The 14,464-nt window shown below is 33.9% G+C and overlaps 1 protein-coding gene and 1 long non-coding RNA gene across 4 annotated transcripts in view; one reads left to right on the forward strand and one right to left on the reverse strand.

Moving 5' to 3' along the window:
• Positions 1 to 14,464, reverse strand: part of LOC147841852 (uncharacterized) — a 202,938-nt gene that overhangs the window by 92,973 nt on the left and 95,501 nt on the right. For 2 of the 3 annotated variants that reach the window (XR_015503012.1, XR_015503013.1), the window contains one exon: positions 4,717 to 6,050. The exons of the other annotated variant lie outside the window; for it this stretch is intronic. This is a non-coding gene — a long non-coding RNA (uncharacterized LOC147841852). Of the gene's footprint in view, positions 1 to 4,716; positions 6,051 to 14,464 lie in introns of those variants that run through there. 3 annotated transcript variants of the gene reach the window in all.
• Positions 10,083 to 14,267, forward strand: LOC147841856 (uncharacterized). Its single transcript, XM_087274345.1, has 7 exons — positions 10,083 to 10,165; positions 11,062 to 11,364; positions 11,738 to 11,794; positions 12,709 to 12,762; positions 12,861 to 12,911; positions 13,739 to 13,828; positions 13,913 to 14,267. Exons 1-7 carry the CDS (start codon positions 10,111 to 10,113, stop codon positions 14,005 to 14,007), a joined length of 705 nt encoding a protein of 234 aa, XP_087130471.1. The 5' UTR covers positions 10,083 to 10,110; the 3' UTR covers positions 14,008 to 14,267.

Consider the following 14,464-nt stretch of genomic DNA (forward strand, 5'->3'; position numbering starts at 1 on the left):
GGAGATGATGCTCTTCTGGACAGCCTTGACTCTCAGAGGAGTTCATTTGGAGAGTAATATCTTTGTATGTTTTATCAAACTCTTAGTGAACTCTTGAGAAGATCAGGACACATCAGACAAGTGAGCTGTGATTATTCACTCAAGACTAAACCTGACATCAGATCTCCACACAGTGACACATACTGTACACACTCAGAGGTATGATTAATTTACCATGGTATATAATTTTCACATATGGGAGTTGTAGAAACCATAATTTTCTACAAAATGCAGGCTACAATGCAGGCTAGTAATATATAAATATATAATATTTGTATATCCATTAAATCAAAAACAACCTATAAACAAAAGAAAAGTCAATAACCCACAAACAAACAAATAAATATGTCAATGTCTGAAAAGTGATGTGCTATTTTAGTTATCTGGTGATTGTTTGCATTTGTTGTTGTGTGTCACTGTGGTGTGAACTGCACTTTACACACAATAAATGAGTCTTACTGACAAACACTAAACCTCACACAGTGGCTGCATCTGAACCCGCCTTCTACTCAGTAGGTACTGCATTTGAATTTAAATGTACTTCTCAGCCATTAGAAAAGTACTTTCTATACAATATGAACATCTGCTATTTTGTCATGATCATGTGACCTACCTGCATCAGTTGCGTCGCTTCACTCCCATTCATGAATTGTCTTGTGGGGCATCATGGGATAGCTTAGCATGCATGCGATGCACACTTCAGAATCTGGCCGGAAGTAGTAGGTCATCCGGGCACTTCTCGAATACTGATTTTCAAATTCTATGAATTTAGACATACTACTCAGCTCACATACTGATTTTAGTGTACTGTATAGTAAGTATTGCAAGTAATCAAAATATTTCATGATTTTCTCTGTAAGTTGTTGTTACTGGGTTATTCCTGTTCAGCAGCTTAGTCAAAGCAAAAGTATTAACTTGGCAAACTTGTGATAAATAAACAAAAACTTCATGCATTGTAGTCAGAGAAACTTTAAAATCTTTTGATTTTAACAAAACAAAAGTTTGTGGTTTTTGTATAGTTTGGGTTGGGGGCAGGAAGTATTTAAAAAGAGCTATTATGTAGAAATCACTTTTGTAAGGGGTTTAAACAGTTGTGTGGCAACAGTGTATAAATATAGCCAGCCTCTGATAGTAATCATTAATTAAATAATTTTTATAATCACACTTGATAAAAGCAGTCTGCAGAAACACTTCAATTGACATTCTCCCTTTGTATGCATCAAAGGGGGAAACCACTGCCCATTAGTGATTATCTCTCCGTCATTAGCATAAACAGCCCTGAGTGAGAAGCAGCCATCTGGCATTAGATTTTTGAATCTATGGCAGGCATTTGTAGCACTGCCCTCTTTGAAAAGGGCACGATGTCATTGAAATTTAAAGCGACACTCACCAAAACTGCACAACTTGGATCAAAGCCTAGAGTTTTATTTAAATGATCTGAAGCTTCACATATACAATCTAGGACCATCATAGACTTATTTTACATATTGCAAAAAGAGGCATAATAGGATCCCTTAATGTTTTAAAAACATGTACATGATCAATAGTAATGTGTGTTTGATAAACTATTTCTGCAGTTTTTTCAACCACCACTCAACAGAAAACTACAGCTGCCAAGAAAACACCTGAGTCACTGAGTTTATACATCTAAAATCCTTTATTTTGTACTGCACTCTATGAACATCCTCAAAAATATATATATTTTTAAGCTCTTGCTTACACATTGAATAATTACTGTTGTACTTTTAAGCACCAAACTCTTCCCTGTTTTTATCAGCACCAACTGTAAAATTCACTTCTGAAACCACAACAACATAGTACAGTTAATAAGTAGGGATGAACCGATACGAGTAGAGTGACACTTTTATTTAGCCTGTAGTGTACTATATAATAGTTTAGATTTTTTACATATAATATAGACAGTTGAAGTCAGAATTATTTGCCCCCCGTTAATTTTTTTTCTTCAATTCCTGTTTAACGGAGAGAAGATTTTTTTTTTTCAGCACATTTCTAATCATAATAGTTTTAATAACTCATCTCTAATAACTGATTTATTTTATCTTTGCCAGGATGACAGTAAATAATATTAGATAGATATTTTTCAGGACACTTTTATACAGCCTAAAGTGACATTTAAAGGCTTAACTAGGTTAATTAGGTTAACTAGGCAGGGTGGGGTAATTACGCAAGTTATTGTATAATGATGGTTTGTTCTGTAGACCCCTGATAAATTTGACCTTAAAATGTAAAAAAAAAAAAAAAAACTGTTTTTATTCTAGCCGAAATAAAACAAGTAAGACTTTCTCTAGAAGAAAAAAATATTATCAGACATATTGTGAAAATTTCCTTGCCCTGTTAAACATAAAAGAAAAAAACATTCTAAGGGGGGCTAATAATTCTGACTTCAACTGTTTGTGTGTGTGTGTGTGTGTGTGTGTGGTGCAAGCTTGTTTCGCTGTGATCATTATGCAAGGTTCATATTGCATATTTGGGTTATTTTCTTCAGTAGCCTATAGATTGAATAATAATGTATTTTATAGAGGATTGTTTAAGGATTAAGCTATTAAAAATAGCTTTTGTATATTGATGTATATCAGTGCATCCCTATTAATAAGTTAAATCTTTTCTAGAAAACAAAATTTATTTTTGGTTGAATCTGTGAAACTACTTTCTAACAATTTTCAATTCATTTTGTGATATTTTGAGTTAATATAGGATAGAAATAAATCATCAGATCCAAATAAATCTGCAAATCAGCACAACAAAACCAACCACCTGTACCTTCATCACACTTGCTGAATGATAAAACTCACTGTGTAAAATTAATGCTGAATCCAAAAAAACTGATGCAAAATTTGAGCTGAGACTTTCATTTGTTTAATGTAAGCAGGAAGTACACTGAGATGAGTTAAAGAAAGTCAAGACTGATGATTGTGTGTTTTAAATGAAATATTGTGTAATTTATTCCGTTTTTAATAGTATAACCATCCTCAACAATGCCTGGATATGGTAACATTTAAAAATTTCATCAGTTGCTATTACCTTAAAACTATTTTCATTTTGATTCTAACTTACAAATTGTCATTGCAGTTTCAACAGCCCCACCACCTTATGCAACAATAAGTGAGTAAAGTTTAGTACTTAATACAATCATGCACCTGACAAAATTGTTCTTTTATTTCAAAGAATATATTAAAACCTCTCTGCTGCAACATGAGGATAATTCTTGTTTTGACAGCCGTTTAAAGTGTTCAGACTCCAGAATCTAATCCTGAAGATCAACAGACTTCCAACATCCCAAAAGATCAAACAAACAATTGTTTTCTTTCTAAATCATTTGCGTATGAGTGTGTATGAGTGCAAATCTCCATATTTACTTTTTTCAATGCAAACAAAATGTGATCTATTTTATACCTAATGTACATAAATATAATCTAGTATTGTTTTGGCACAGATTCATGGCTAATACCACTGGTGTTGGTGTCATTTTATGTGTATTCTTCTGTCTGTGCTGGTTTGCAAGTGAGTCAAGTTCACAACTGCACACTCCATGCTGTTTAATTAACCATGTGACCTAAAATTCAATATCAATAATAAACATATGATGCAGACATTCATTGTTTTTTAGGTAAAAAAAGAAAAGAGTAAGTTTTTTGTTTATGAATTATATTTAAGATATTAAGATATTTACCTTCAATGTAATAAATTAACACAGATGCCATAAAATCCCTATTTCATTCACAGCAATGAAATGAGAACACTGAACCCAGATGTGTCCAGTCAAGCAATCAGTATTGTGAGTATCTGCTCATTACCAGTCTCTCTCTGTCTCTCTCTCTCTCTGTCTCTCTCTCTCTCTCTCTCTCTCTCTCTCGCACACACGCACGCACGCGCACACACATACTCTTAATAACTTAATTTTAAGAATGGCAGAAAGAAAAATGATCTTAATAATGTACTACTTTATTTCGAGCTGTTATTTACTTTTTATTTGCTCATTGTGTAATTTAGAGTTGTTCTGGACCCACAGAGTTATATTCTCAGATCACTTCAGCAACCCCCATGTAAAGGTAAAAAAAATATCATTTTCAGGAAATGATCACAGATATTTTAAGTCTTGGTAACAGTATCTGCTGGTGAGCTAAAAACACACTGAAGTTTAGAAACACACTGAAGTAACTACAGCTTCTCGGAAATTATGCACATGTACTCCTAAGTCAGGGGTGCCCAAACTTTTTCTTATGATGGGCCAAAAACAAAACTTGGTTGAGGCTTGTGGGCCGAAGGTAAACATAGTTGTCATGGCTAATTTCCTAATTTATTTAATAATGTTAAAAAATGCTTTATATTAAATAATACAGTATTTTTACATTTTATAATGAACTTATTACAGTAAAAACAAAACAATATAATTTATAAACAGACAATATTTAATTTTTTTTAATTCGATTGATTTACAACATTTAATTGAAACATTTCATTTGAGTTTACTTTTTTGTAGTTCAGCAATTAAATACAAAAAAGTTTAGAAATGACGACCTCTGTGTTAAAGGCATTCGCCTCCAACCATCTCTATCATTCTCACTCTCCTCTCAGATGGGATGGCGGGCCAAATCAAAGGTTACAGTGGGCCAACTTTTGGCATCTCTGTTTTAAGTCTTCAACAGATCAGTACTATTTGAGAATTAGCTTAGAAGTCTTTATTTTCCAAAATGTTACTAAACATCGCCAAACATCACAATACAAAACACAGAGGGTGAGTGGATCCTGAACTGTAAGGTTTTTTAGACTGTGTCCAGTCTGATTTATATACAGTTCCACAAGCTGCTTTTGGGGGTCTAATATGATCTACTAACTGTGTTAACAAAAGTTTACACTTGCTACTAGCTCCAAGATTTCCATACCAGCAAGAAAAATTATAGGAGATAATACTTTTAAGCAGACTGATAAAGACCTTCCCGTTGATTATTTGAAGCTTTAGGTGCAGACTTTTTTTTCTCTATATCTTTTTTGATGGTTTCCTACTTTGCAGGAGCTATCTCTCTGTACCTCTTACATGGTTGCCCACTGAAGTTAAGCAGGGGTGCACCTGGTCAGTACCTGGACGGGAGAACACATGGGAAAGCCAGGTTGCGGCTGCAAGTGTTGTCAATGAGAATCTCTGTGGTCGTTAAAAATACCAGGATATCCTTCGAAAAAGAATAGGGGTTTAACCCTGGCATCCTGGCCAAATTTGCCCAGTGGCCTCTGTCCATCATGGCCTCCTAACCATCCCCATATCATAATTGGCTTTACTCTGTCTCCTCTCTACTAATCAACTGGTGTGTAGTGTGTGGTCTCGCTGTGTCATCCAGGTGGATGATTAAACCCAAAAATGTGTAAAGCTCTTAGAGTGTCCAGAAAAGTGATGAAATCTTTTTTCATTTACAAAAGAGTCATTCTATTACGAAGATCACATCATCCTCATTCTGTTCACATACGAGTTGTAAATAAAGTTGATATATTATTAAAACACACTGTGGTTTCACAAATTCTAACCACTGCTGCAGACACAACAGCGACAACATTTACTCACTAGACCAAAATCAGCATTTTAGACGCACGCATGTAAGTGTTAAAGACTCGCTCTGCCAACCACAGTACACTTATATAGAAGAAGTGAGAGAAACACTACATTCATCATAACACATGAGTGTGAGAAAAGATGATTCTGTTGTGCAAAGTGTCAAAGGCGAAAACACAAGCTTAATCTACTGTATAAAAAATCCAAAAAAGTTCTAATGAAATATGTTCTGAAATGGTGCTTCTGCATTGCATTTCAGATATTGTGGTGAATAAAAAACAGAAACAAGAAAATATAGAGAAAAACAAGGTATTAACATTGACACACAGCAAACCACTGTCAAGCCTGAACAGATTATCAACACAGTTCATTTTCAGCAATTCTTTCTTTCTTCTTAAGAATGTTGACCAGCTGTACTGCAGCATCCATACACCAGTTCAGTCAGACACTGGAGATCAAGAATACAGTTTAGTGAAGATACACTAATGATAAGCATAAAGTCTGGTTTATTTCATTGTGTACAGAACAATCTTTACTTACACATTTATTATTTTCATCATTTAGTGGTGTGGAATATATACACTGGCATTGCGAGAGGCTTTGGGGGCTTAAGCCACTGATGTCTTGTCAAAAGCCCCTGATCTTTTGGAATATGTTGCACTTAAATAAAAATAGGTTGTATAACATTTATTTTGTTATCTAAGTACTTAAAATTACCACATACATCACACACATTCCACTTAACGCGGCATTTGTGTCGGGTAATTAAATAGTCAGCTGTTGTTATGTGCTTCTTGAAGCTGCGGTCACACTTGACTTTTCTCTCCCTAGACTTCCATTCATACGCACACAAATGCGTCAGACCAGAAACGCAGGGTCATGCGTTGAGTTTTACAGTTTGCTACGGTGCAAAGTTCAAACTTGGTGAACTCTGACCTGCGCAAACACATTACTTGACTGCTGAGACCAATCGAGGATCAAAATATGACCTCTCTGGACAGAAATTTAAAACATGGAGCAATGGCTCACTTTTTTAATGTCTAATAATCTTGTTAAATCCCGCCCTTTTTCGCAGCGCATGTCAGAATCTGGCCGGAAGTAGTAAGTCATCCGGGCACTTCTCGCATACTGATTTTCGAATTCTATGTATTCGGACATACTACTCGGCTCGCCTACTGATTTTAGCATACTGTATAGTATGGAAGCATGCGATTTCGGAAGCAGCCACAAAGTCTAGTGTGACCGTAGCTTGAGTAGAGTGTGTAATCAGTCCTTGACAATTCTTCGGTGGTGCGTATGTAATCAGTAAGAATGAGGAAGCATGTGTGTGTGAGCGCAGTGCATGTATGAAAATGTAGTCCATGAATAGCAGATTTGTAGTCCATAAGCGATTGTGATTGAATTCCAGCGATCTATGGAGTTCAGATAGCTGGTAATCATGACACAGTGAGTTCATATATAGTATTATATTCTACTGTAACATGCTATGTCTTTTAGCATTGAATTATAAATCGACTTTCCTATGAAAATACCTAAGATGGCTGCAAGAACACATGAAAACCATCTATTATCTTTATTTATCTTTATTCAGATCTTATTTTCATTCAACTGCAGCAATAGCTGGATGCCTTATTCCTAATTAAGCATTTCCAGAAATGTTTAACTTTTGTAAGGCATATATAGAATTTCTGCTCAAGTGTGAATGAAACAGGCATTACATGCATTTAAAGTGCTAAAATGTCCACAACAACCTATTTTGAGGAAAACTGAAAAAGAAATCTCCCTCTAAAGAAATTTGAAGTAAACATATTTCTAGCCTATAGATCTTTATTTTTATTTTTTTTTACTATTTGTGATACAATTGTTATTATATAAAAATAGTAGCCTATTGAATATAAATATTTTGCAAGGTATTGCATTTATACATTTCAGTATCTTGACAACTACACCTTAGTTAATCAATGTTTATAGCTTTGTATCACATTGGATAACAACTCACACTATAAAATAAATCATATGCTTCTTTGAGGCCAAGCCCCTTATCCCTTTCGACCCTAGCAACGCCCCTGAGTGGAAATAAAAATAATCACTTTGCACAAACATATTTGGGTCAGTGGTGATTATTCATATTCTTACTTTTTCTTAATTGTATTATCATGTCTCTGTTATATATGTATACACTAAAAGTTTCATTGCTGTTATGAATAATAGGTGTATTATTAGATTTGTTCAATGTGGCAAGACAAAATTCTCTATTTGAAAATGTATCATGCTCTTGCTCTCTGCTGTTTCTCTTTCGCTCTTCTGTACTTTTGTCTATGCATAAATCTGACTATGATTATTAACTCATGTTATCCTGATCAGATAAAGAGCTTTTGGTTTTTTATTTTAGCCTGTTTTAATCCTGTAGATGTGCTTTCAATTTTAACAGTTTTTCTCAGTCGCTTTGGTGTATTTCTCACAACACTATTTACATTTGCACAACAGTTAATGCATTTCTCAAAACAATTAGTCATTTGTGCACATTCTAGTAGCAGTTTCTCATTCTTTCCAACAAATTGCAAATGTTTTTGGACATGCATCAATTGCTTTTATACATCTCTCTGCTGTTTAATCCATTATCATTTGCTTAAGTCATGTCAGTCAAAATTAACTAAACTTGTAAATGCTGAATAGTCATTCCATATACAACTAATAGTCCTCATTTCATTACTTAAGTCATTACATACAAAAATGTTGAACTAGTTGTCAAAATCTGTCAAGCAAATTTTATAAAACAAATTTAAATCTTTATTTTCCAGAAAATGTCTTCAAATTTGAACAATTTGATGAATGATTTACAGAGCTGTGTATGTTGTAGTTTCTGTTCTAATATGTACTGCAATATTGTTTACAGTTGTGTACAGCTCTACCCAAAGGCAGTTTATGTTTGTTGTAAATGTGGCTGTATTTATTCTTTTGCACAATGCTGTGAATAAATTAAAATTGCATAGAGCAAATGCAGTAAAAATGTGAAACATACATATTCAGTGTCCTCAGTCCTCACTTGTACTCAGATGCCTCACTAAATGCAGTGATGTCTAACTTTACTGTAGTGTTCAAATGGCTGTGCTAATAGTATATAGTGCTGTCTTGCGCATTTTCAGGAAGTGTCACCAAAATCTGACTTTTTAGCATTAAAAAAATGTACAACTTTCATAATGAAAACATGACAAAGCCATTTGACTATCTTGTTCATAAACAATGGTGTCAGAACTTTTCATTTTGATGATACTGACACTTTGATTGACATCAATACTTGCTTTTGAGGAAGGAGCTCTCCATTTTGAGCATGTGACGCGCTTTTGCAGGTTATCAGCTAAGTTTTGCAGTTTGTACTAATTGTTTTGAGAAATGCTGTGCAGAAATGCACTAGTGTTATGAGAAACGCACCAAAGTGACTGAGAAAAACTGTAAAATGTCTGTATATGGATGGATGGATGGATGGATGGATGGATGATAGATAGATAGATAGATAGATAGATAGATAGATAGATAGATAGATAGATAGATAGATAGATAGATAGATAGATAGATAGATAGATAGATAGATAGATAGATAGATAGATAGATAGATAGATAGATAGATAGATAGATAGATAGATAGATAGAATGACAGAACAATACATAGAAAGGTAGAACAATACATAGATGGAGGGATGGATAGATGAATGAATGGATAGAATAAAAGATAGAATGATAGATAAAATGAAAGGTAGAACAATAGTACAGGATTGATGGATGGACGGATAGACGGACAGACAGACAGACAGACAGACAGACAGACAGACAGACAGACAGACAGACAGACAGACAGACAGACAGACAGACAGACAGACAGACAGACAGACAGACAGACAGACAGACAGACAGACAGATAGATAGATAGATAGATAGATAGATAGATAGATAGATAGATAGATAGATTTTTATTTTATTTTGAGTGAATATTGGGAAAATAAGAAAATTAAGACAGTCTGTGATTTTTATTTTGTATCATATACTTATATGTATGATCTTATTAAATACTGTACGAGGAAGAAGGGAAAAAGGAAGAAACTATTTTATTGTGCTATCTGTTCTTTTATCCTAGAAAAAAAAGCTTTACAAATATGGGTTTTGTAACCTTTACCTATTTTAAAGGTTCCTATTTTGCATTTTTTTTTAAAATATCCTATTATATTTATCATATTATATTGATAGTCTGTATTGTAGCTGTTTAAACAACTTGTATTGTGAACAAGTCTGGAAATCACATTGCAAAATAAATGGAGATGTTTGTGAATGTTTACTTAACTAAAAGAAAGAACTAAAACAACTGCCTGAGCCAGTATATAAAAGTACTATATACTATTACTATATACTGACTATAAAAAGTACGGCCAATAGTTTCCTGTGGTCTGATGCTCTACTTCCTAATTCACCCTTTGTTATAGTCTCATTCAGTCTGTTTTCTCACACTCGCTGTAATGGAGTTGTTCATCTTTATTGTTTTTCAGCTCCTCATGGAGGTTCAGACCAACAGTAAGTCATTTATTTTAAATAAAAACAGCATGTTTACATTTGTAAGGAAACATATTTAATAAAGTTTTAATTTAATCAATTTAGTTAATTAATTTAATTAATTTCAGCATCAGCATGATCTGCACATTTTCTATGAACTATGGCATACCTGACATATTCAAAGAGCACTACCTTACACATGTGATCAAATGTTGTTGTTTTTAGTTTTTTTAAAACCAACATATGTGAAAAATATTGGATTATTATTTTACTTGTAAATATTGTCAATGAGACGCAATGATTGATCCATTACAAAACAAAACTGCTGTACATGTGTAATGTGAAGTGGATGCTGACAACAGGGAGTGAGGATCCAAACACAGGATTTATAAGCATGGTCAGACAAGCAATGGTTAACACAGGATCAAACAGATCTATGCAAAAAATACAAAGCCATGGTTGATAAACAGGCAGATGGTCAAAAAGCCACACAGCAGACAGAAATAACCAAACAAAACAAAAGCAAGGTTCGAAAACATGCAAGGCAAGGTATATGAATCATAATGTTCACCAACAGCTCAACAAGACTCAGCAACTTGTGTGTTTGTGTGCTGACTTTATAGTCCATGTAATCATTACATGAGCAGCTTCAGCTGTGAGTGAGTCTAATCAATGGAGACTTGGGGCAGGTGTGTGTGTGTGTTGCATGACTGGATATTGTATTCCATATATCAGCATATTTTAGGAGTTCTGAGAGTTTACCAGCAATCTGCACAGGCTGGATCGCTGGTGATCATGACAACAAGTATCTATAGATGTCATTAAAGAGTTATACTTCAGATTTTTAATTGCTGTTCTTTGTTATATACTGGTATTTAAAGCATTGTTAATAGTTGTGGGTTATTTCCTCTTAACAGACACACTTCAGAAACCCGTCATCAGTGTTAGTGAAAATGAGGATCTGCTCAGCATATCATGTGATATACCAGCTTCAGACAGAGCTGATGTGTCCTGTAATCTCTACACTGTAGATGGAGCTCTTCTGACCAGCCGTGACTCTCAGTGGAGTTCATCTGGAGAGCAACATCTTTGTATGTTTTATCAAAATCTTAGTGATCTCTTGAGAAGATCAGGACACATCAGACAGTTGAGCTGTGATTATTCACTCAAGACTAAACCTGGCATCAGATCTCCACACAGTGACCCATACACACTCAGAGGTATGATTCAATTACCATTGTTTATTAATTAACAAAAAAAAAAAAAAACATATTAAAATTTTAGTGTGTAGAGATTGAAATGCAGATATACTGTACATATTATATTGTGTTATATAATTATTGTATTGTGTTATATTATATTATCCATTAATTTTCAGGGATTACAAGTGAAATCAAGGCCATTATCACCTATTTTTTTTCTTTTTTTCTGGGTTGTAAGCAAAGTCATGCAGTTTTTCTTTTTAAGAAACTTCTCTGCACTACACATTTTAAAATGTCTCCACATTAGCATTAACGGTACAGTAAAACTAATAAGTATACTGAAAACAAGTTCTAAGTGATTTCTCTCATGATATTGTTGATATTTTCACAGTGCTAGACCTCCATTTCACGACAGACCTGCCAACCAGCACAACAAAGCAAACAATATGTAAGTTCAAGATAAAAGTCACTGTTTGGAATTAATATGTTGAATTCAAAATTCTGTTGAGAAATAAACCTAGGATCCATATCTAATATTAATCACCGTGGTAATCCATGAATTAATCATTTAGAGGGAAGTGCTTATGCACTTACACTATGCCAAGCAAATTCCAAGCAAAGTGTTATGATCACCAGCAATCTAGCAGTTTCTGATCACTAGAGAGCTACAATTCTGCCACTGAACCGAACTACAAATAACAGAAGTCATTGCTCCAATCACTCCTGCAACAGCAGACAGTCATTTGGACAGGCACACACACAGTTAGAACTCATCCTTATTTATTACCTGGACTATTTATACACACCACATTTTCGCACAAACTTGAGTCTTGTTCACTGTTAGCATTATGAAGCATTTCCCTGTCTTGACTTCCTGTGTTTTTAGACCTTTTTGTTTAATTGTTTATGCTGTTATGCCATCTGTCCTGACCATTTGCCTGGTATTTTGACCATGTTCTTTGGATTACCCTCATGGTGCATTGTGTACCTGTGTGACCATTGCCTGCCTAACTATGCTTGATTATTAAACTGCACGTGGATCCTCATTTCCTTTGTCCGGCCAGTATGCTACACAAACGGCAATATATATGTAAAAAATTTTTTGAAAAGAATGTCTGTTTAAAGTCACGTTAGATGAAAAGTGCATGTTTTGACCCAAGATGTTAGCTTTATTAAATGCACACTTTCTCTGTCAGTCATGTACAATATACAAATTAATTAAAAAGTTAATTTGAGTTGATTTTTGGTTTTTGTTTACCTTACAATTGTTAGTTTAATACAATGTAGGTACACGTCTGAAAGGTTTGAGTCTTTCTTCAAACAATTTCCATTATAAATCAACTTATCATGTTTTTACTGCAGTTTTAACAACAAGGTCCCGTCGACACTCTGCTTCACCAATCGACAAAGAAACATGTAAGTAAATTGAAGTGCTTTAAGCATATACCTGATAATACAATAATTATACTGTAATTTATAAAGCTTATGTTTTACTATTTAATTTTCTGTTTCAGCAACAATCACTGTCATTTCCACGACTGAATCCTCAATGTCCACAAAACACGGTAACTTCTTTAACACTAATATTACTAGATTTCTATAACTACCTACCAAATGTCATTATTCAAGTCATACTGTATTTACATTTGAATCTTCTATTGAGGTTCTAGCATTAAGCTGAAAATGTCTGCCACTACATTTTAAGGTGTTTATGTGTAATATTTAAGAAAAGGAAAAATATAGCATGAAATTGTTGCTACATTAATGGGTTGAAAGGATGACTGTTCAGAATTTTTCATTTTTTACTTGTGTTGTAGCCGGGTCTGAATAGATTGTCTTTCCAAACATGCAAAAATGAACAATTAGAGAAAAAACGCATTGATTCAGTAAAATTATTTTATAATATATTGTACATTTAATGATAGGTCATCCTGGCACTTAAATATTCAGCACCATGGACAGCACTAGTTCCTCTGTTAGTTCCTCTGTTCAGCATAGGGCAGAAAGACCAAAAATCACCATAAATGACCATGAGATCCTTAATTATTTTACCAGCATCTTCTTAAAAGCACTAAGGCAGGATGTTTTGAAGTCTGGATTCATGTTATTTATATAATTCATTACAGTCTCAAATGACTTTATAGAACAATTTATGTCTAATATCATTTAATCTGATATGTTTTTTTTTCAGTTGTATCTGTTCCTCATGATACTCACTCTGAAAGTTGTTCATTCACTCACAATGCTAAACAAATATCCTGATAATCTGTACATGCTAAAACAAACTGCAATAAATACTTTAAAACCAATGTAAATAAAAACAATCTCATTAAAAAAGCATTCACTTATTTCAAACAAATATAAATTAAATATTTATTTTTACATTTGTCAGGCTTGTGGTTTTTAGCAGTGCTGGTTTCCACTGGTGTTGGATTATTTCTGTCTGCACTGATAGCTCTGATCTATCTGTGTCACTCTATCAGTAAGTACAGCTTATTGTACAACTGTGCATAAACTGAACAGTGTGAAAAGAAAAAAAATGATAATTAAGTCTTTATTTCTGCAGATTCTGATGACGTTCTCACAGAAGTGAACTACAGCTCCTGCCAGATGGAGGAAACACCTCTGTTATCCTCTGTACGCTGCTCAAAACACAGTTGACCTACTACATTTCTTCAACTTTGATACTGCTAAAGACAAATAACATCCATAATATTTATCCATAATATGCATTTATATCATTAAAAGATACATTATTTTTATGTTCAGCTGCTTTTGTTTCTAGCAATGTAACACTGAATATATTTGTGTGAATATTACGTTTAAAAACATTCAGTGGTGTCAGATTTGATGTAATTTCTGGCAATTAAATAAAGTGCTGCGGATTATTAAGCTAATAAAATGTCTACATATTGACTTTATGTACAACTCCTGTCTGAATCAAGTTATTGTCAGATGGGAAAGCAACACGTCAGCTGTTTGAGTATTCGATCCAGCACTAGAAAGTCACTTCAGAGCTCCACTGTATGAGTAAATGGTCGTGTTTTGCATCTTCATTTTCCTTGCCAATCTAAACAAATTTTGTTTGGGTTCACACTGGCACGAGAACTCCTAAGAC

The sequence above is a fragment of the Danio rerio genome, chromosome 11 (assembly GCF_052040795.2).
Source record: "Danio rerio strain M-AB ecotype USA chromosome 11, GRCz13ab, whole genome shotgun sequence".
Lineage (NCBI taxonomy): Eukaryota > Metazoa > Chordata > Actinopteri > Cypriniformes > Danionidae > Danio > Danio rerio.

Bases quoted from the DNA above. Each gene is read 5' to 3' on its own strand.
- LOC147841856 (XM_087274345.1), top strand. From the start codon at position 10,111: ATGGAGTTGTTCATCTTTATTGTTTTTCAGCTCCTCATGGAGGTTCAG. The intron at 11,365-11,737 runs GTATGATTCAAT...ATATTTTCACAG, and splicing joins TGACCCATACACACTCAGAG to TGCTAGACCTCCATTTCACG. The intron at 13,829-13,912 runs GTAAGTACAGCT...TTATTTCTGCAG, and splicing joins CTATCTGTGTCACTCTATCA to ATTCTGATGACGTTCTCACA.